At 42.3% G+C, this 23,690-nt stretch overlaps 2 protein-coding genes across 2 annotated transcripts; both read right to left on the bottom strand.

Moving 5' to 3' along the window:
* Positions 1-393: 393 nt before the first annotated feature.
* LOC134616514 (uncharacterized) lies at positions 394-5,729 on the bottom strand. The gene is made up of 5 exons (XM_063461362.1): positions 5,634-5,729; positions 3,759-4,037; positions 3,072-3,320; positions 1,688-1,795; positions 394-528 (listed from the first exon to the last, which is right to left on the bottom strand). Exons 1-5 carry the CDS (start codon positions 5,692-5,694, stop codon positions 452-454), a joined length of 774 nt encoding a protein of 257 aa, XP_063317432.1. The 5' UTR covers positions 5,695-5,729; the 3' UTR covers positions 394-451.
* A 6,258-nt stretch (positions 5,730-11,987) lies between these two features.
* LOC134616506 (uncharacterized) lies at positions 11,988-23,409 on the bottom strand. The gene is made up of 11 exons (XM_063461350.1): positions 23,337-23,409; positions 22,357-22,635; positions 21,437-21,685; positions 18,567-18,671; positions 15,769-15,834; positions 15,514-15,549; positions 13,015-13,092; positions 12,865-12,915; positions 12,584-12,661; positions 12,436-12,486; positions 11,988-12,317 (listed from the first exon to the last, which is right to left on the bottom strand). Exons 1-11 carry the CDS (start codon positions 23,395-23,397, stop codon positions 12,229-12,231), a joined length of 1,143 nt encoding a protein of 380 aa, XP_063317420.1. The 5' UTR covers positions 23,398-23,409; the 3' UTR covers positions 11,988-12,228.
* Positions 23,410-23,690: the final 281 nt, after the last annotated feature.

Below are 23,690 nucleotides of genomic sequence, written 5' to 3'. Positions count from 1 at the left end.
GTTAAAGAATATATTAAAAAATCGAATCCATTTTTTCCTTATGTTTTCTTCAGTTTAATCCTTTACTGTTAATAAACCATCCAGTGTGTGTTTTTATGAACAGCAGCATCAAACCAACAACTCCACATTTACCTGGAGGGTCTGTCAGTGTGTTGATGCAGGCGCTGCTCCTGAGAAAGAACGCTGAATTAATTAACACGATTAACTATCAGCAGGAAGAATTTAATCGGTTTATTTGTTGCTGGAATCTGTTAATCAGTAACTACCAACTCAAAACAGTGATGTTACACAATTCAATTTTATTTATAAAGCACCAAATCACAACAACAGTCGGCTGAAGGCGCTTTATATTGTACAGTAGATCGTGCAATAATACACAGACTGTAAGTGTAACAGAAGCAAAGATGAAAGTGTGGGGCTCAGCTTTAGATCAGTCACAGCTGCTTCACTCTCACGTCTCACCATTTATAAGATGAAGTTCTGCTGCAGCTGGTGTCTCATCATAGACGTGGAGCTGTTTGTCATCCCCTGCAGACACATCAGAGTCAGTTCCTCCTTTAAAGTTTAAAACACGCTGCCTGTGATGACGTCAAGCTCTGATAACTGAAGTTAAACTGGACTGTGGCTGCTTATGAAGCTTTTACTGTTAAACTGAGTCAGCATTCAGTTTTTAAAATGATATTGAACATTTTCAGCTGATGAATAAGGTGACCTAGAATTTTGGATCTCAACCTGTTCTCATGCCGTGGGTTAGGGTTGCAGAAGGTCCAGCGTGAGATTAAAATGAATCGTTTTGGACAGTCAATCATGCAAAACTACTCTTTTCCCCGGACATGTCCACTTTTCACGTTCTGTCCGGAGCGTCCAGGGGGATTTTTGAGATTGATGAAAATGTTTTCCTACAGAGGAAATATATGTGACGTCATCCCCGAGCTGCTGCTTTGGGAGTTGTTGTTCTGCACTCAGATGGGACAGAAAGCGCGCAGCAAAGCGCCTGATGATGTTTAAAAGATGCCAAAGGGCAACTGCAGCTTTTCAGACGAACTGCAAAAGAAATTTCCCTCGTACTGTCCCAGTACTGGTAAATTTTTCTTATACAGATGAGGCCTTATTGCTGTACCATTATTTAATTCCAGAGGTTTTTAAGTTGTTTTTTTTTGCTCTTGTTGACTTATAAAAGCCTATATGAGGTTTTTTGTTTCACCTTTCATTAACCGCACAGAGAAGGCCTCGTTTAAATATGTTAAATTTTTCTTTAAGCAAACAGTATCATTAAAGTTCCTCATGACTGGTCCTCTTTTTTGGTCACCTTATCTTAGCTTGACTGCAAAGTTAAGTTGCTAACAGCACACCCACCCTATATTTTATTTATTGTAAGTTTTAAAATTTGTTTTATTAAACTCTTCGTTTACTGAATGAAATCTGTGCACAGTGGTGAACAAAATGTCAAGAAGGAGTAAAAAGTCCCGTAAACAAAATTCAGATCTGTTAGCTGAACCGTGCTAGCCCAGGTGGCTAATGTGTTAGCTGTTAGCAGACAGAGTGAAGGCAGGAAACTAAACTAGACTTCAGCTGAACATGAAACAAAGGTGTGAGACTGATCAGGATAAAGTGTCTAAACAAATACATAAATCAGCTAAACCACAGCACCTTGTTTTAGATTCTGGGCACGTTTTACTTTACTCACCTCGTGTTTTAGACTTGTGTCTCCAAATAAAGTAAATGATGACGAGAACAAGGCTGCAGACGAACACAACAAGTACTCGGATCCCCAAAACAAACAGATGATGGTTGGCTGGAAAAGCAGGACAAAGAATAATTATCCGAGGTCATGATGCAATTATTAAACAAACATTATCGACTCTACATACTATTTATTAATATCATGTACACTGCTCCACAAACCTAAAGGAGCACTTCAGAGTCTAGCATCAGGTGAGATGTTGATGCACAGTTAAGCAGCAGGAGTACTTAGAGGGGCAACAATGAGACGACCTCCAACACAGGAACAGTTTTACAGGTGAAAGTCTCAGACATTGTTTCCTCCTCTTCTTTTCTGTCTGTTTTCACCAGTTTGACATCCTGGTAAGGTCAGTGTCTCTACTGGTAGCATTGGGTGATACTGGACCCTCCAGAGGTTGCACAGGTTCAGCTTCTCCAGCTGTGGCACATTGAACACGTGTCATAGCTGGAAGCTTTGCTGTGTCTCGAGGTGTCTTTGAATTCAGCCTCTGTCGGTTTATAATTTTCATTTCCATCAAACGATGTGGCATCCTTCCATTGCTAACACACTCGTTCACATTATAGATACGCAGTAATAGTTTTTCCCATTGAGATCTGATGTGTTTTCAAAGTCTTCCTTTAATTTTTTGAGCAGTGTTTTTTAAAATGTAATTCAGAACAGCTGAGTTTGTCTTACAGAGCATCGTACCTCAAACAGAAATGTCATTTATACTTTCTGTAAACAGCAGAACTGATTTTTGGGTACATGTGACTGAGAATTATACATTTAAACCTGTGAAGCTGACTGATGTCTTTGTTGGAATCACACCTGACGGAGCAGACGTCACTGCTGGCTGATGAGTAACTGTTGTAGTTATTGTTGCTGAGGTTGTTTCTGAGGTTGTTTTATTATCTTGAGAATACAACAGAGAATATAATTTCATAAACTGAAAATGAGGAAGACTGACAGAATTACACATACGAATTTTAGCCAAATATATACTGTAAATAAATAAAATGCATGTTTTCAAAAAAATACAATTTCTAGAAATAAAAAACAAAAACATTTCATAATATTTTGAGATTTGGAAAGAATGATTGGATACTGTATTTGTTAAAAGTCTGAATTATGATGGTTTTCTGGATCCTGACTGCTGTGTTATACAGGAGCAAACACAGTGACGTCATCGACAGCACTGATCAAACTCAAAGGTCTAAACTGAACTCCTCCTGCTCTCTGCTCTTCTTCCTCTTTGAGCTATAAAGTATGATGTGCTGGTGGCTGCAGATCCCTCAGGTTTAGCTCATTGAACATGGAGTTGAATGTGTTTTGGGTTCATGTGTCTCACCTCTGTCAGATCTCTGTCCTTCGGTCACGTTCAGATAAACAGCTGGTTTTCCATCACAGTAGTACAGTCCAGAGTCAGCAGGCTCAGCTTCTCTTATACTTAATGTTTTGTCCTGAGTGGAAACAGAAATCCTTCCTTCATTTATTTCTCCAGAGTCTCGTCTCCATGTGGGAACAGCTGATCCTCCAACATCATGAGAACAGTTCAGAGTGATGCTGCTCCTCTCTGCAACACTCACTATTTTAGTTCCTGTGAAGAATTAATGACATTTATCATTAAAGTGATTCTTTCCAACATGCAGACTGTTAAACAGGAAGCTGTGCACTAAAGTTACAGCAGCAAGAAGTGGTTAAGAAAATGGATGATGATGATGATGATGATGGATGCTGTCTGTCTAATATTTACAGTCGTTCAAAGTCTGATATCGTCTGACTGAATTCAGCTGCACTCGATCGTTTTGTGTGAAGAGTCGATGATGAGCCAAACTGTCTGTCAGCGTTCACAGAGACTGATGAAGGATTTATGCTCCTGGTGTCAAAGCTCTGCGGTTATGCAGAGAGGTGCATTATGGGAGTTCATGCTTCACAGACACATTTGATTTAACCTGACAAAGTGTTTAAAATATGTTTGCATGTCACCTGTAACAGAGATGCATTTAAAACAGGAAATAGAAAAACCTGATGTTACCTGATGGGATCACTGTCAGCTCCACAGCTGCTTCATGGTTACAGAAGTATCTGCCAGAGTCTGAGAGAGCAGCTCTGAGGATGATCAGAGACCCGTCAGCCTGTGAATCGTATCGTTTCTGTGGATCATTGATGTGTTTTATCTCTCCGTCTCCATCAGCTCTAAGTATGTCAGCTCTGCTTCCTCCACTCTCTCTGCTCCACCTCACTTTACCCTCCACAGAGTGAGGACAGTGCACAGTGACCTGCGTCCCCTCCTTAAATGCTTCATGGGTTAAACCTGCAAAAACAAACAGAGTTTTTCAGAAATCCATAAACCTGCAGATGCTGTGGACACACGGTAACAACTTCTCTGTGTGTGATGGGCTGTAAAAATGTCACAAAGCTGAAAACGATTATTTTTGAGTGCACAAAAACCCTTACACAGATGAAGTGTATCAAATTGAAGGCTTTTCACAGCATATTAGTTTATTTTACTTAAGCTTAATAATTAGAATAATGCTTTGCTCACTTAAAATAAATGAAATAATACCAAACTGTTTATGTTCTTTTCCACCTTTTCCTGAACCAGAGCCTGCAGGGTTTACATGAGTGTCCCAGTTTGTTTAACCAGGAGGATCTCAGGCCTGATTATTGTTCATGTATTATAAATATTCTTGTTTTATTGTTATTTACTTTATTCTCATTAAATAAATATCTGCAAATAAAATTGTTCAAAGTTAGCATTATGTTCATACATATTACAAATACCTGTAAATAAAACGAGTTCAGTTACTGTTTGTTGTAATCAATTTAATCATAACATAAAACTAATGCAGCACATATAATAAGGTAACAAATATATTCACATAAATAAATTTCTCGATGCATAACTCATTTGGGAACTAATCTTTCAACAAGTGAAAACAGTCTGTCCATCCTCTCCCTGCTCTCCTCTCCTCAGCCTCTCTTTGCTGCCTCATGTCCTCTCTGATGAGGTCTAGCAGCTCATCATCTCCTTTCCTCTTTCTCCCTGTTGTGGCTGGCTGACCTCCTTCCTCATCGCTGTCGTTTAAGTCACCCACTGCTGTGCTTGGCCCTGGAGTGTCCTCAGAGAGAGAGGACATTAGGACAGGAGGCCTAATGGAAGGTCTCTGTCCTATCAGGGGTGATCAAGGAAACACATGGGAAGACAGCAGGAACCAATCAGACACAGCGAGACAGGGCAAGCAAAAGTGAACACAATGCACATGAGACAAGGACTAGAAAAATAAAACAGGAAGTAGCTCTGTGTGGTTTTTGTTCAGGGGAAACATGGAAACAGAACAGACGGAGCAGAAAAAGGAGAAACACAAAGAGGAAATGGATGAAGGTGAGGAAGAGAGAGAGGTAAATAACCATGGAGACAAGACTGACTTCCACAGGAAACACAGAGGAACGTAAACAACCTGATCAGAAAACTCAAAAGCACCAGAGGACTAAACTAGGAAGCACAAATCTTATAAATCTCTTTAAGAATACAGCAACGATTCAGAAGTGCACAAACACAAACACTGGACCAACGAGCCAGAACCTCCTGATCGTAGCTTCAGTCAGGAAACGCTGACTTCCTGATTGGAGGTTAAACTGTCGTATGAAGCACTCAGTCTTTTCTAACTTTTTATAGTCCAAACAAAATGACTTCGTTCATCTTTAAAATGACTGACGGATAATTTTATGACAGATTTACAGTCAGTGAGATAAAAACTGTCTGACACGACGCGTCGGACACTTTGAGCTGCGTTCACACCTTTATTCAAGCACACAGTCTCACACTGAACTTCACAGCTGTTATTATCTGAGAGTCTTATATGTAAACTATAAATATGTAAATGTGAATAAAGTGAAAGAGTCTCACCTGCAGTGACGTTAGAGCCCAGAGTGCAGGCTAACAGGCAGCAGAAGATGTTCACCTTCATCCTGACACAGTGTCTGAATAGTTCCTGTGTGATCTGAGAACAGGAACTCTCTGTGAACACGCCTGTTCTTCTTCCTGCTGCTCGTAACCACACAGCTTTACAACCTCAAACCTCTGCAGACAGATCAACAAACGTAAGGACCAACTCGACTGACGACTCACGGAGGAGGCAAAGTGTTATTAGCTGGAAACTTGTGGTTTTAAGCAGAAGTGCAGGAAGGAAAAATACACACGGAAACCAAAGGATATTAATAATATGACGAGAAGCCGTTTACACGTCACAGCACAGAGTTCAGTGAGTTCAGTGTAAGTGTGTATTCATAAAGCTGTGCGGTTCCAAGTGTGTGTGTCAGAAACCACACTGCTGAGATAAGTCGCTCATTCAGATATTGATGAAAAGCGCTGGAAGCTAAAATCCTCTTCATCAGTTCTTCACTGAGAGCACCAGATCCATGAGGCTGGGGTCTATCACACCAGGTGCAGGCTGTGTAAAGATGCCACATAACAGCAGGGTGAAGGGTGTGTCTCATCCCTTTACTGTGTCTGTTGTTGTGACGCAGTGTGAAGATGAGCTCCAAGACTCAGGACTGCTCTCTGCGGTGGGGGCACTTGCTCACCCCCTCCCTCAGAACAACACATCACTCACGTAGGCATCTCGATGGAGGGTTGTGGGTGGCGTCGGTCACAGTCGGCAGGGCCATTCACGTAGCCATGCTGGCTGTAATGCGGCGACCTGGCCCTCCTTTGTAATTACACTTTACTCATGATCTGGTTTTATGAGGGTTACAGAGCAGAGTGTAAAGATGTCTGAACTTTATAAGCAGGGATACGGGTTCCACCTGCCTCAGGTGAGCATCTGGAGGAGCCTAACCTCAAAGATGAATATCTGCATAGTTACATATACATATACATATATCCAAATCCCTCTGAAAAACAAACACTTATGATTTAACCAATAACACTTTTATTTATTTAATCCAGGTAAAAAGTCTCATTGACATCTCTGTTCTAAGAGGCTGGGTCTCTGTTGGCATTATTAGAATTACTTTGAGTAAACATCCCAAACATATAATCACCTGTAACATCTCGTAAAAACATCCATTTGATGTAATGTAACATAATTTTTTTTTCCCCGCCTGTCCCGTTTGGCTCTTTTGCATCAGAATTATTGTCTAAAGGCAAAGAAAGATGCCCAACGGATTTACTTTACCAAATGGACCATCCCAGCCTTGCCGTATTGGTCTATTTGATTCACCTTTGCTTTTATTGTTTATTCTATTTTCACTTGCTACACACGGGACAGACATGACTGGGGGAAAGAAAGGGGAGAAAAAAAGAGGGAAAGAAAACCAGCGGGGAAGAGGGACGGTGATAAAGGGCAAAAAACAAAAACCAACAAAACAAACAGACAAAAAATACATCTATCAATCACCTGGATCACCTGTTGGGAAAGAAAACAGAGAAAACAAGTAAAAATAGAGCAATATAATAAACAACATCATCGCGATGATCTATGAGAATATGACAGTAAATACTAAATATTAAACATTATTGTGCAGCACGTAAGATCGACAGCGCACAGTGTGCTTTGAGGTAGGAGCCAAAAAGGGTGTAGTTTGTGTGTGTGATCACCCGTGTGTACACCTGTGAGCATGAGCGCGCTTGTTTTTTTAAAATCCAATCCAATCCAATCCAATTTTATTTATAAAGCACTTTAAAATACCCATCACAGGAACAAAGTGCTGTACAGAACATAAGTTAAAACAATAAAATAACAGAAAGCAGCAAAAATAAATAAATAAAACACATAATACATAAAATTAAAACAGCCCTATATTAAAACAAAAACAAGATAAAACAGCATCGAATCACCTAAAAACAACTAAAATAAAATAAAAATAAAAACCAACATCTCACGTGGTGTCAAAGGCCAGGGTAAAGAGGTGGGTTTTCAAGAGTGATTTAAAAACAGGTAAAGAAGTGGCCTGTCTGATCTCTAAAGGAAGCTCGTTCCACAGTTTTGGAGCTGCTACAGCAAAAGCACGATCTCCTCTAAGTTTACGCCCAGTCCTGCGTACATTCAGGAGCAACTGATCAGCTGACCTGAGAGAGCGGGTGGGTGTATAAGGCTGTAGCAGCTCAGAGAGATAAGATGGGGCGAGGCCATGGAGAGCTTTAAAAGCAAATAAAAGAATTTTAAAATGAATCCTAAAAGAAATGGGCAGCCAGTGAAGTGAAGCTAAAACAGGGGAAATGTGCTCAAACTTTCGAGTGCCAGTTAAAAGACGAGCTGCGGCATTTTGCACCCTCTGTAGTTGGGTAATATATGACACGCTGACCCCAATATAAAGTGCATTACAGTAATCCAGCCGAGTGCTAACAAAGGCGTGGATCACTGTCTCAAAGTGCTGCCGTGAAAGAATTGGCTTTATTTTTGCCAGCTGCCTGAGGTGAAAGAAGCTAGATTTTACCACTGCCTTAATTTGATTATTAAACTTCAGATCACAGTCCACTTTGACCCCCAGGTTTGTGACAGTTGGCTTAACGTACTGGGCCAGGGAATCTAAATACACATTGGGGGTCTCAGTGGGGCTACCAAAAACCATCACCTCTGTCTTTTTATCATTGAATTTTAAAAAGTTGACAGACATCCAAGCCTTAATGTCATCGAGACACTGGAGTAATGGCTGTGTAAGGTATCTGCCTTTTTCTTTAGAGGGACATAGATCTGACAGTCATCAGCATAAAAGTGGAAAGCAATGCCGTGCTTTCTCAGTACGGAACCAAGAGGAAGCAGATATAAAGAGAAGAGGAGGGGGCCTAGAACTGAGCCCTGTGGGACACCACACAAGAGAGGAGCGGAGGACGACACATAGTCACCGAGACTGACGCAAAAAGTTCGCCCCGCCAAGTAGGACCTGAACCACTCCAGTGCTGTGCCCCTAATGCCCACCCAGTGCTCCAAACGAGAGAATAAAATGGCATGATCCACTGTATCAAACGCAGCTGTCAAATCTAAAAGCACCAGAACAACACAGTCCCCAGCATCAGTAGCTAAAAATATGTCATTAAAAACTTTTAAAAGGGCTGATTCAGTGCTGTGAAAGGGTTTAACACCAGATTGGAAAACCTCTAACACATTTTGCTTTTCCAGGAAGGTCATTATTTGGCTGTAAACTACCTTTTCAAGAATTTTGGAGAGAAAAGGTAGTTTGGAGATAGGCCTGTAATTTGCAAGAACCGCAGGATCAAGAGCAGGTTTTTTAATCAGGGGTTTGACTACTGCATGTTTAAAATCTTTAGGGACAACACCTGACATCAGACTATGGTTTACGAGCTCAAGAACCAAAGGACCAACTGTAGGTAACACCTCTTTTAAAAGTCGAGGAGGGACAGCATCATTTGGAGACCCTGCAGGCTTAAGATGACCAACAGTCTCCTTTACAAAGGACAGAGTCACAGGCTCAAACCTGTCAAAGACAGCAGAGCAGGAAGCACAGACTGAGGGGTCATGAGCACAAGGACAGATTTGAGCCCTTGTGGAGGAGACCTTCTCAATAAAAAAGTGTAAAAAGTTTTCACAGGCTTCTGATGAGGGCTCGATACAGTCAGTATATGGTGCACTAAGAACAAAGTTAATAGTTTTAAATAAAACGCGCGGGTTGTGACAGTTTGACAAAATAATGTCAGATAAGTGTTTTCTTTTGGCATCTTTTACAGTTCTTTGATATTGACGCCAACAGTCCTTCAGCATCTGGAATGACACTTGTAGTTTGTCCTTTTTCCACTTGCGCTCAGCTCGACGGCAGTCGCGTCTGACAGCTCGGGTCATGTCGTTCAGCTCAGATTTAGCTTTAGGCAGCCTGGTTTTTAATGGAGCCACAGTGTCCAAAGCAGTCCGACAGGTGGAATAAAACCATGAGCTCAGTTCCTCAGTCTGGCTGCATAAAAAATCCGGGATCTTACAGATCTGGTTAAAAACTGTTGAAAAGTGCTCAGCAGTGGAGGAGTTAAAAACACGACAGCGCTGAGCAGCAGCGCGAGGTTTAACTGAGGCACAGGCAAGAGGAACTTCAAACATCACAGGACTGTGGTCAGAAAACACAGCATCACAAATCTCTATGTTAAAAACAGAAAAACCATGAGATAAAACAAGATCAAGTGTGTGTCCACGTTCGTGTGTGGGACCGGTCACACACTGCATCAGATTAAATGAATCAATAAGGTTTAAAAAGCCCTTCGCCATGGGCATATCAGGACAACACACGTGAATATTAAAATCCCCAACAATAAGAACACGATCATAATTTGGCATGAATTCAGCCAAGAAGTCAGCAAGTCCTTATTGTATTTTGGAGGCCGATAAACCACCGCACACAACACTGTGTGGGAGCAGCCCAGCTCAAACACAGACAGTTCAAAGCTGGTGAACGACGGGGTTGATAGCTGCTTACATTTGAAATGACTTTTAAAGATCGTAGCTATTCCTCCTCCTCGGCCCAACATACGCGAGGAATTAAAATAGCAGCAATCGCCAGGTAGAAGATCTGAGAAGATGCTGCACTCACCGGCGCTCAGCCACGTCTCGCACACACAGAGAAAATCAAGTCCTCGGGATGTGAAAAAATCCTTCAGGATAAACGTTTTGTTCGCTAGGGACCTAGCATTTACTAGGCCAATCCTGGCGGTAAGCGCCGGATCCCCGTCGCTAGCCATCTTAGAAGCCCGACACAGAGGCCGCAGGTTCCGCAGATTCACACCACGCCAGCGGGGACGAGGAGAGCAGGGTTTTCGGGACTGGAACATCCCATCCAGACCGATGACAGGTACCAGCCAGGCACAAACAGGCTCCAACGATCGCCGAGAGAAACAGAAGTTTGGCACCGCTCCTTGTTTTCTGGATAAGGGGTTAAGAGAATACCTTAAAGAAGCTTTCAGCTTCATCAGGAAGCCAGCCCGGCGACCCCGGTGACGGCACTTATGCCGGAGTGGTGGATCTGGAACACGGCACAGGTGAGCCGGGATCTCCGATATTAGCAGGGGCAAAGTTTTATGTCCAGCTTGGTTCCACTTTGCCCAGCCTTTGGCAGAAGGTCGGAGATCCAGTAGGGTTAGGCGATCATACACCAAGAGAGAGTTGGCATTTATTACAATAGTCATTAAAATCAAAACAAACAAACATAACACTGGCAGTGACAGACGGCAAGCCACGCACACCGGCGCCATCTTAGACACAGATGATAAAAGGTTCCTTCATGTAATGATCTGCTAGAGGGTGTGGGGGGCCACAGCCCCGTCCTCCAGGGCATGAAGCAGGTATGGAGGAGATCCAAACTCCAGACATCCAGAGGCCCTCAGAGCACAAGAGACCAAGGAAGACCAACAGAGGGGCAGCCGCGCCACTATCCCAGAAAGAGCTGAGGAGAGTCCCAGATGAGGGGTCACTCAGCAGCCGCGGAGCAGAAGCCAGGGGGGGTTGCAGTGACGTGCCCGGGAGCTCCGCCGGCAGCCAGCTGTGCCAGAGTGACCGAGCCCCAGGACGAGAGGCCGAGGGCACCCCACCCCCGAAGTGGCCCGAGCGAGCCCCAGGTTCCAGGCCCCGACAAGCAGCCACCAGGAGTGAGCCGGTGTGTACCTGGACGCCCATCCCCGGACACAAAGAACCACCAACGCACCGATGTCTGAGGGCGTCTGCCACAGGCAGGGGAAGTGGTGGGGGGAGATAGACCTCCAAACCTTGGAGGGCCTGAGATGTCCCCAGAGAGGTGGCGTCTGATACCCAACCTGACATATAGACACAGACATACAGACACACACAGATACAAACATCCATTCCCACCCTCATGCTCTCATAAGCAATTACTCAACACTCACCCAACATGAAGACAGACATAAAGAGACGCTGTACACACAATCACACTCCCCAAGTGTACTCTAAGCCCCAGGTCTAGGTACCCTTGCCCCTGGAGGGGGAAACTGCACCCAGACCCAGGTGGTGTTACCCTTTTCCCTGCGGTGGAGAGAAGCAGACCGCCCCGACTCCGCAGCAGCAGGGAGGCCCCACACACCAGACCCCAGTCGGACGGCCAACTCCTCCTCCTAGCCCCCCCCCCCCCCCCCCCCTTTTTCAATAATTTAACATAATTAAAAAAGTCGCTCTGATGATGAATTCCCACTGTAGAAACAGGCTATAAAAACAATTTAATGAAATTTTTTATTGCATTAATTTTCAAAATGAATTTATTTACAGCTTTAGAGTACACACACATCTGTACACACACATCTGTACTGTCAACATATTAAAAATATTTTAGAAGAAAAACTTTCTGTCAGAGCAACATTTCACCTGATGTCAGCGTTCAGGACTGTTTGGTTTTTTTGCAGAGTTCCTCGTGTATTCACGTTAAGATTGTATTATGACTAACAGTAACACACACAGGTTTTTACAATAATACAGAATAATACTCTACATATACATGTTATATGTTCCCATAAACATCTGTGCTGAGTGAGATTGTTCCTGACAGCAGAACATTCAGGTGAAACTAAACTGGTCTGGCCTGCTTCTTGATGCTTTGGGTTTCTCCAGTAAGACATATGTGTTGTCGACGGGCTGTGAAGAACCTGTGGATCATAAACATCATCAGTCTGAGTGGGCTGTATGTGTAACAAACACACCTGTGCAGGTTTGGTGTGTTTACAGTGAGTTTATGTAAAATGAGGTGCTGATCGTTAAAATTACCTTTTTTATTTCCATCACTAAATGTGGCACCAATCACAGAATATGGAGAATCTGCAGGAGGAAATGAAATATACTGAATTAATACAACATTTAAATTTATCACCAGAGCCTCTCATTTACATGGGACTGTAAATAGTGATGGCAGCACAGGTGTTACTGGTCGTGTTTCCAGTCTGTGGCAGCTCAGCGATGGTGTTGTATGTGGCATCACTGTGGTTTGATCCTCCTGTTAAAATATTTATCAAACAGTCTTCATCAGATCCAAGTAACAGTCCACTGTTATACACAACAAATCAACATTTTCAGCTTCTTTAGAAAACGCACAGGTCCAAATATTTTATCACACAAAATAAATTTGGGTTATCCAAAAATAACTCATGTGTGGCTCTTTTAGTACACATCCAAATCAGAAGGAAGAATTAAAGTTACCTTTATTATTTCCAGCATGAAAAGTGGAAGCAGTCAAGGAATATGGAAAATCTGTGAATGAAATATTTTGATTAGATGCAGCATGAAGGAGATGAAGCATCAGCAGAACGTTTGCTTAAATCATGTGACTGTGAAGGTTCAGTGCAGCACAGGTGTTACTGGTCGTGTTTCCAGTCTGTGGCAGCTCAGCGATGGTGTCGTATGTGGGATCACTGTGGTTTGATCCTCCTGTCAACAAAAAGTCTCAGTAAGAGTTTACATCATTTTTATTTGTGTTCATATTCACAGTGTTCAGTGACACGATGACCCCGACCAGCAACATTGTACTGGAGAGTCAGTAGTACGGCAGGACCAATGTTTTTTTCTCACCAGTATCGAATAAAGACTACTTGCATCATCTCTCCATGGAGGGAAAGTGAAAATACGAAGTTTGAGGATGTTTATAAAAATATTCTGCATCAACAGCTTTGTTTAAATCCCTGAAAGTGGCGACGTCTCTCTCAGAGCTCCTGTTTGGTGACATGGCAGCAGTACGAGTCGGTCACACTGCTGCAGGATGAAAGCTTTCAGAGTACAGACAGCTGCTTAGCTTTTCCATCTGGAGGGGAAATGATGACACCGTGTGGGAGGCGAAGAACGAGCTAGCTTAAATGAACTACCACGTGTAAATCTTCGGCTTCGTTGGCTTGGACATGTACAGTGTACGGCCAGAAGAGTTCAGGTATTCATTTGTCACATGAAGCTTGTGTCATAGCAGTAAAGCTGACCAAGTATTTTTCCAATGTCAGGTAAATCATTACAGCGTACAGCCAGAGTCGCTGTGGAGAAGCACAGATCGGCCTGTACAGCAGGGTTAGGAGAGGTGTGCTCACATGCTATACGCTGCGCCCTTCAGCCAGCTGTAAATAAACGCTCATTCATCCATCTGTTAGCATAGACCTGCTATTTTGGCTAAACTTGAAGATGTTCAAAATAAGGCTGGAGGGCAAACAGGACGACTGTACTGTTTTGTGTGTCCCAGCAGCCCCGAGAGTTTATAATGAAGAATAAAACACTCATGTTCTGTATGTTTAAAGTTTTCCAAGTTGCCAGATTATATATGAAAGTTTACACACAGTCCACTCACTGCGTACAATTACATCCCATCTGTTACAACAACATCCCACAACCCACAGCAGTTAGACGCTATCATGGCTGCTGCTGTTGCTTCACCACATCATCTCACTCTGAGGTGAAACTGTCAAATATACAGCTGGATGCCCAGAGCCGACCACCAGAGGGTCCAACAGGACCAACTGTGAATGTGCTAAACTAAAAATGTGTGTGAAGGATTCAACTACAAAATGCACCAGCGAACACACAAAGGTGATACAACTGAGTTTACAAAGATGCGTTTCACCAGAATAAATTGAAACACCGCTGACGTCTGGTTGTAGGTTTTACTAACTTAGTTTAAAAAAGGATTTTAGGGTATTTCTAAAATTTTTGTGGGTGGAAAAATTAAATAATGTCACAATCTTACAGGGAAATTAAAATAGTTTTATATGCCAATGACCTTCTTTAGGTTATTATACTTTTGTCTGGTTGCCTCCTCGCTGCACATGAAAAGCTAAATGTTGGCTGGTGTGTTACATTGTAATGCAGCTACTGAGAGTGATGCAGAGGCCTGAGAACTGATAAGAATTTAGCCATTTTGATTCAATTATTGATATCTCTTATTAATTGGCTCCACTTTGAGAGTCACTTCTACACACCTACAGGCTACAGTCCCACACTGCAACATAGATCCCAGTCCTAATGAGGACATACGTAAACTTTCTCATAGTATTTAGCTATGAACACAAAGCCGACAGCACAAAGCTGAAAACCAGCACAGACTTTATAGTGGTCGTCATGGTGATTCTACTTCAGAAACACGAGCAGGTAGAAATGGAGGCTGCAGCCTGACTGCTCATCAGCTCGTTACCTGTTGAAGTTCAGGCTCTGGCAGCAGGACTGGGGTCTGCATACACTCAGCTTTAACACTATTCTGGGTTCTTGGCTAGCTTAGCGTTAGCATGCTGTCTGTGCAGATGCTTGCAAAGAGCCGAAGTTATTTCAACAGCATTGTGTGGTTGTTTCTGTTCTGGATGCAGTTTCCACTTTAGTGTTGCACTCTTGTCGTTTTGTGCAATAGAATTAAAAGTTATGTCCAGACTGCACTGTTGCTTTACTCCTCCCACACAGGAACTGAAATCAGCTGATTATAGTGGAATGATAAGTGGGATCAACAGACAAGCAGACTAACACTTCCCAGGAACTGGACGACTGGGAACCGCTCCTCTACAAGAACAGATTCTCTAATCTCATCCCTACTGATGAATAAATAATGATGCTGTGAACTCTGAGTTTAGTTTGTTTAACAGTAAAAGTCAAAGAATCAAAGATGGATTCTCTGAGGAGTTTGACCACAGGCGTGATTACAGAATGAACTACAAGAGAAAGGTCCAATAACTTCAAGATGTAAGTTAAAAATATAAATGGAAGCAGGTTTCATTTCTGTTGATTTGAAACCATAGACGATTCTGTAGCATCTAAAGACTTGTTCCTGTTTAAACTATTCTCTACATAACATCATTTAAAAAAACAAAAACACCATAAAAACCTTACCTGGAAACTCTGTCATGCAGTTTGCAGATCGTAGTCCTGAGAAAACAAACTGAATTAATTCAAACTCAACAGGAAATAATTTTGTCAGAGTTTGTTCTCGCTCTGTTTTTGTACTCTGTTAATCACTAATAACCACCTGCTGAATGCTACAAGCAGCTACCATGGCATCATTTCAGATCACCCTGACTGTAACTGTAACACTGCATGAATGCTGACAGATGAAACTGTCACAGCTGCTTCACTCTCACGTCTCACCATTTATAACATGAAGTTCTGCTCCAGCTGGTATCTCATCATAGACGTGGAGCTGTTTGTCATCCCCTGCAGACACATCAGAGTCAGTTCCTCCTTTAAAGTTAGTGAAACCTGCCTGTGATGACGTCTAGCTGTGAGAGCATTATTAACAATCTTTTAGCTGTTAGGTAACTGGCGCCCAGTTACCTAACAGACCTTCTCGACGTGTATAGCCCCAAGAGAGCGCTCAGATCCTCTAACCAACTGCTCTTAGTGCAACAAAGGCCCTGACGAAAGACTAGAGGTGACCGAGCTTTTGCAATTGCCGCATCCAAACTCTGGAATAATCTTCCTGTCGATGTCCGCATGTCAGATTCCATTCAGTCGTTTAAATCACGCTTAAAAACTCACCTGTTCCATCTAGCTTTTGAAACAAATTAGTTTGGACTTCCAGCTGGTCTGCATTTGTGCCATGTAACTGTAACTGTAACTGTTTTTAATTGTTTTTAACTGTTTTTGTTGCCTTTGTTGTAATCTGCTTTGCTACCTTGTGTGAAGCACTTTGATGGACACTGTCCTTTTTAAATGTGCTATAATAATAAATATTGATTGATTGATTGGTTTAGCTAATGATACTGATCTAGAATTCGATAAACCTGCTCTTATCTTAAAAGTACCAAAACAAATTCAGCAATATTATAAACTGTGAGCAAATGCGTTACTTTGACAGTCTGATGAACAGAAGAGGACACATATCACAAGGATGTCAGCAGTTAGGGGGTCACAAATACAGCATTTACAGTAGCACCTCTGCTCATAATTGTACGTGTGGACTGAAAAAGCCTTTTCTGGTCCTGTAATCGATGCTGTTCCAGTGGTGGATGTTCATGATATTCAGTAACCCTGTGAGCTAAAAGCCCAGGCTTCACTCTGCTCTAAAACACTCTTATTCACAGGAGGCTGACCAGTAAGAACAGCTTGTTTCACACAGAGCATGAAGTGAGCAGCTGCAGACGGGCAGTCATCCAAAACTACTCAATCCATGAATCCAGCAGTCTGAGGGGGCACCGCTAAACTGTGGTGTGTCCTGAGCAGTTACCTACAGGTCATGACTCAAAAGTGAGGCTGGGATTCAAATTTCTAAAAATCTAATTTATGAGATTGAATAAATTCTGTGAGTGGAATAAAGGCAGAGCTGAAAAGATGCAGGAAAATAGAAAAAAACAAGGAACACCAAGAAAAGAAAAGCATCAAAACTGAGTCACATTTTAAAGTTTTACAGTGTCAAGTGTTGGAGGCAGACTGCTCCAAAGTGCAGAACCACTACAGCAAAGGCCCAGTCTCCTCTGTGCTTCACTCTGCTTCGACCAGCGTCAGAGATCTGTTAGGACAGTGGTGTTACATCAGGACAAGCAAATCTAAAAACAGACATGAATGAAAACACACCAAAGCGATCTCTCTCCTCTCATCTCAGAGCTCCTCAGTTTGTACATCCATCCTTTACATTACTGCCATCTTGTGGCCACAGTTGGCTACTGTCACTAAAAGCTGCACTTATTTCAGACTCAAAGCAAAGTGTCTCAGAGGCGCGTCTGTCTCCTGCTAACACTGAATGAAGCTGACGAGCTGAGAGGCTGCAGCTTCTTCCTGGTGTGCACATGTGCATTGTGTTTAAACTGCTGTGACTTTAACAGTAAACTGATGGGAGAGCAGCATGAGAGGCAAGCTGCTGCTGGCTCACCTTCACTGATCTCAGATCAGTTACAACCTGCACCAGCTAGCATTAGCAAGTCAACAAGCTTCAGGGATTTAGCATCGTAACAGAGGACTTTTGTCTTGCTGGTTGCTGTAATGTAGAATATAAAATATTTAAGATGTACTTAATATTCTGGGGGTAATAAAGTAGATATTTATTTAACTGTGGCAGTACTGGGATTTTACAATTCTTCAGCCAGGAAGGAGTGCAGTATGTTTCAGTCTGATTGAGTTGATTTTGTTAAATAGGTAAATAGTGGAGGAGGATTCTTTGTTTGCATGTGTAATTGGGGTTGGGGTGGTGGGGGGCATCGCTTCTGCTTGCCTTTCTGTAAAAGTCGATCCTAAAACATCCTGGAAGCCATAACGAGGGAAATATGGTCTCGTTTACCTGCCTGTCAGACGTCGAGCTGCTTCTTTCTGATTAAGTTACAGAAGACAAACCAGAGCCTGGCTGATTCCATTTGTTATTACATAAACATCATTCCACACCAGACCAGCTGGGATGCACCACCCACTGGTTGCAGATAACACTATGGTGGGAAGCTGCCATTGATGCCATAGAGGTTGGTAACAGAGGTCAGATACAAGCGGCTGAATCCACTGGTGGAGAGGTTTAAAGGAGCTCCTGAATAAAACCAAACATGATCCGAAGACAGTCCATCGGAGAAGGAACGAGGAACAGCTGTTAAGGAAGTCGCTACATCGTTTTTAAACCTCAGTGATACGCCTCCACTTTACCACGTCTCCTGTGACCTTTCTGTAAAAGAAGAGTTTACACTGGACTTACTTACTCCACCTGTCCTGACAGGTGGAGTTTATATGATGGAGAGTGTATCAAAGAACATTTTGGAAGAAAGCCAGTGTGATTGAGATGGCAACAAACATGACAGGTAAGACAGACAGACAGCAGCCCACAGCCACTAACAGATGTTTCAAAAGAACCGAGTGAAGGAAGCTAAACTAGACCACAGCAGACATGTGAGAATGATGCGACTAACGTGTGTAAACCAATGAATAAATCATGTAAACCACAGATTCTGGTCATGTTTCTCTTTACTCACCTCGTCTGTTGGACCTGCATCTCCACATGAAGTAGACAGTGATGAGGATGAGGATGGAGAGAAGAAGAAGACCAGTTCCTATCAGGAAAGTCTGCACTGGAAAAGCTGGACAAGGTCAGAGTGATGAACATGGATCATGCATCACATACATGGACTCTCTGTAATATTTCATATATAAACACATCAGACCTCACTCTAAATGTCATTTATACTACAGGCCAGAAGAGATGAACATGTTTACAGTTAAATCTGTTAAACTGCACTGCTTAGATTCTTCGATGCAATCATAGCTGATGGAGCATCGGGGGGTGATGCAGGTGTTACTGATGCTTTATGAGATGTAGCAGTAGTTGGTGGTGGTGGTGTTGTAGTAATTGATGGTGTTGTTGTAGTATTTGTTGTTGTCTTATTCTCTTGAGTACAGAAAAAAGAAAATATAGATACATAGAAATTAACAGCTTAAAAATCAACAGTTGAACTTTAAATATACGAGTTGGTTAAAAACAAACTCCACATAAAAAAAACACAAAATCTAAAACTAAAAGTAAAAAACTGAACTGAAGAATTTTACATAATATTTTGTGATTTGTAAACAATGATTGGATGCTGTCTGACTGATGCTGATTAATGTCACGGGGTGAAGTTGACATGTTTTAACTTTGTGTTTTTAAGCATTTGTGCATGAGTTGCTGTGTTTTATCATTTTTAATCTCTTAATAATGTACAGTGTTTTATTTGTACAGTTTTATTGCATGCTTTTATTGTATATATTGTTGACGTGTTTCGGGGAGACTTCCAGGCATGCCAGTTAAGACTGTGACCAATCAGGGTTCGCCCTTGGCCACAGCAGCCAGGGAGGCAGAAGAACATCACATCAAGAAGGCCCTGTGTAAATGTGGTTATCCCAGCTGGACTTTTGTCAAAGCGGGAAAGGCACCTAAAGAAAGCTCCAGATGATCCAGGAGAGAAGGACAACCGCTGCCCAAGCGAAAACCTGTAGTGATCCCATATGTGTCAGGAGTATCGGAACAGTTGAGACGCATTTTTTCTAAACACCGGGTCTCTGTGGCTTTTAAACCCCAAAACACGCTGCGCCAAAAACTGGTCCACCCCAAGGATCGGGTCCCCCGACACAAACAGAGTAACATAGTGTACGCTGTTAAGTGCAGGAGGATTGCCAGGATTTATACATCGGGGAAACCAAACAACCTGGAAGAGCTACCTCATCAGGCCAGGACTCTGCAGTCTATTTACACCTACAGGCCAGTGGACACTCTTTCAATGATGAGGATGTACACATCCTGGACAGGGAGGAACGCTGGTTTGAGCGCGGCGTCAAGGAGGCCATTTACGTGAAAAGGGAAAGACCATCTCTGAATGGAGGAGGGGGCCTAAGGGTACATCTGTCACCATCTTACAATGCTGTGATGAACAGGATTAACTTTTGGTGACTGGTCAGTTGTGATCGGGAACACTAAAGTAAGACGGGTGGGGGTGCACACAACTGGAAGCGAGTGACTGTCGCTTTCCTCCCGTCCCTCAGGAGAGAAGTGGTGGAGATATGAAGTGTGGAGGACGTCGTCAGGTTCACATCTTTAATGGACCATTCATGGGACTTTTAGTGTTTTAGTGGACTACACTGGAATTTTATTTGGCTGTGTTATTTTATTTTGATTCTTGTTGTCTCTGGCCAGGGTTTTGATTCTGTTTTATGTGTGGAACAAATTATATATGGAACCTACATGAATTTCATATTCCCTACTGCCTTGGCTCCTCTACTGCTTTTCCCGTTTAGAAGGGTTTCCCTTCTTTGCATAGATACCATCTGCTTATATTCATACCCACAAAGTATGTATCCGGTTATGAGACAGAGCCAGGGTGTTGTGTGGACAGCCCAGTTTGAAACACAGATGTCCCAGTGAGTTACAAATAACATAAGAAAGTGACATATGAACTAGACAGACAGGCAGACAGAGTCCTTTAGCATGTTTAATGCTCTGGTTCTTATTTAGCACTTTTCTACTCTGAGCACTCAAAGCGCTTTACATAACTTGCCTCATTCACCCATTCACACACGCACATTTTTGTCTGCGCTTTCTATTTAAGTGCTTCTAACATTCACATGCATTCATACTCTGGATGCATTAAAGAGCAACATGAGGTTATCGTCTTGATGCATGCTCAGGTAAGTAAATCTCCAAAAGTTGATTCTGTTCATCTGGACGTTTTCAGTGGGAGAAACATCTCATGACCATAGAGGTTAAAAGTCGTGTGCATGTACTTGACTGCAGCTCCACAGCTTCTTTAATGAGGAGGGGAGGAGTCAGTGAGTTGTCCTACAGTTCACCACCTTCTCTTTTGTCTGTTTGTTTGAATGTTGTTTTATTGTTGGACAAGTTGTTTCAGAAGGTCACATTTACTTCCTCAAAGTTCAATCTAAGAGCAGTAAAGATGTTTGTGGAGATGTCCAGAACTGCTCGAGCTTTGTAAACGATACTCGCCCACAGTCAGCATCTCTGTGCTGTAGTTTGTAATAATCTCATCACATCTGAAGATCATTAAGATATTTCTCCTCTATTAAAAACTTCCAGCTTGTCTGATTTAGAATTTGCTTCTTAGTCACAATTCAAATGGAAACATCTGCTGGTTGTGTTTTAGATTTGTAGTTCATCTGTGAACTACAGATTACACAGAATTTAATGGGGACACTATGAGGCCTCCATGCCCAGTGTGAGTCCACATTTAGGTAAAACACTGACACCACTCTCATGTCTGTATGGTAGGAATAATCCAGCAGGAAGATTTTCTTAAAGTTTGTTGGAAACTCTACAAAAACATTTCTGTGTTAGTTTTGGGTTCATGTGTCTCACCTCTGTCAGATCTCTGTCCTTCGGTCACGTTCAGATAAACAGCTGGTTTTCCATCACAGTAGTACAGTCCAGAGTCAGCAGGCTCAGCTTCTCTTATACTTAATGTTTTGTCCTGAGTGGAAACAGAAATCCTTCCTTCATTTATTTCTCCAGAGTCTCGTCTCCATGTGGGAACAGCTGATCCTCCAACATCATGAGAACAGTTCAGAGTGATGCTGCTCCTCTCTGCAACACTCACTATTTTTGTTCCTGTGAAGAATTAATGACATTTATCATTAAAGTGATTCTTTCCAACAGGTCACGTGCTGATTGGTTTAAAGGTGGACGTCAACAGGAAAGAGGAGGACAGGGAGCAGAGAGAGGGCTGCAGCCGACAGCTTTCATTGTTTTAACTGTTTCACTTCATCCATTTCTATTTATCTGTTTCAATCAAACTGGAGCTCAGGCAGCAACAACAGCACAGACACAGACACAAGAACCCACACAGTATATCTGCGCACTGCCCCCTGGAGGCAGCACACAGCTACTACAGGCGGTGTGAGCTGGCACTTGAAACAGGAAGTCTGCGCTCTGACTCGATAACCACGGTGGTGATCCCGGTTATCTCTGCTGGGGTTTTAGGTTTTTCATGTTAAAGCAAAGACAGAATGACATCATCAACATAAAGTGGATCACTGCACAAAAACCCAAACTAACATTTTTCAGTGTGATCAGCTAAAGTTCAGATACACTGTGGTTTGAGTTCATAGAGAGCAGAGATAATACTTTTATTATTATGTAGCTGTTCACAGCTGCTCACTGGTTACTGCAGTATTTGATGTTTGCAGATAAATGTTGTTGTAAAAGTGTCTAAAATATGTTTGCATGTCACCTGTAACAGAGATGCATTTAAAACAGAAAATAGAAAAACAAGATGTTACCTGATGGGATCACTGTCAGCTCCACAGCTGTTTGATTTTTACAGAAGTATCTGCCAGAGTCTGAGAGATTAGCTCTGAGGATGAACAGAGACCCGTCAGCCTGTGAATCGTATTGTTTCTGTGGATCATTGATGTGTTTTATAGTTTTGTCTCCATCAGCTGTAAGTATGTCAGCTCTGCTTCCTCCACTCTCTCTGCTCCACCTCACTTTACCCTCCACAGAGTGAGGACAACGCAGAGTGACCTGCGTCCCCTCCTTAAATCCTTCATGGGTTAAACCTGCAAAAACAAACAGAGTTTTTCAGAAATCCATAAACCTTCAGATGCTGTGGACACACGGTAACATTACAAGTCTAGACACAGTGAGACAGGAGCGTTCGTTAATGCTTTGATCCCGAAGTTTCATGAAGTTAAACTTTGTTACATGATGAGTGAAGGAAGAATTTCAAAGCTGCCAATCATCCAAGATTCATATAGAGAGCTAAAAATCACCAACCAGGCCGAGATCTGACAGAATAACAGCAGAAGCATGATTTCTGTTTTTAAAGTCCACAGTGATCAGACTGTCTGTAATAATGAAGCTTCTTTGAAGGATGTGAGGCTGGAAATGGAGCGGCACCGTCATGTCACTCAGCTGTTTGAGTACTGATGTTTCATGATCGTAGCTTCAATCAGGAAACACTAATTTCCTGATTGGAGGTTGGATTGTTGGTCGTATGAAGCACTCAGTCTTTTCTAACGTTTTATAGTCCAAACAAAATGACTTCGTTCATCTTTAAAATGACTGACGGATAATTTTATGACAGATTTACTGTCAGTGAGATAAAAACTGTCTGACGTGACGCGTCGGACACTTTGAGCTGCGTTCACACCTTTATTCAAGCACACAGTCTCACACTGAACTTCACAGCTTTTATTATCTGAGAGTCTTATATGTTAACTATAAATATGTAAATGTGAATAAAGTGAAAGAGTCTCACCTGCAGTGACGTTAGAGCCCAGAGTGCAGGCTAACAGGCAGCAGAAGATGTTCACCTTCATCCTGACACAGTGTCTGAATAGTTCCTGTGTGATCTGAGAACAGGAACTCTCTGTGAACACGCCTGTTCTTCTTCCTGCTGCTCGTAACCACACAGCTTTACAACCACAAACACAAACTTGTTTGTGGGTAACAGGTAACAGATGCTCTTTATAGTCTGTGAACATGTTTCAATGTTAACATTTAAATGGGGACATTTTTATGTTGTCGTTGATTGGAAACAGATACTCGTTAAAACCAGCATCTTAAATCATTATGGACCCAAATCAGAGACTGTATATAAAAGATGGGCATA

The sequence above is a fragment of the Pelmatolapia mariae genome, linkage group LG3_W, assembly GCF_036321145.2.
Source record: "Pelmatolapia mariae isolate MD_Pm_ZW linkage group LG3_W, Pm_UMD_F_2, whole genome shotgun sequence".
Taxonomy (NCBI): Eukaryota; Metazoa; Chordata; class Actinopteri; order Cichliformes; family Cichlidae; genus Pelmatolapia; species Pelmatolapia mariae.
Note: the sequence above shows the minus strand (reverse complement) of the source record. Positions and strands in the feature narration are given on the sequence as shown.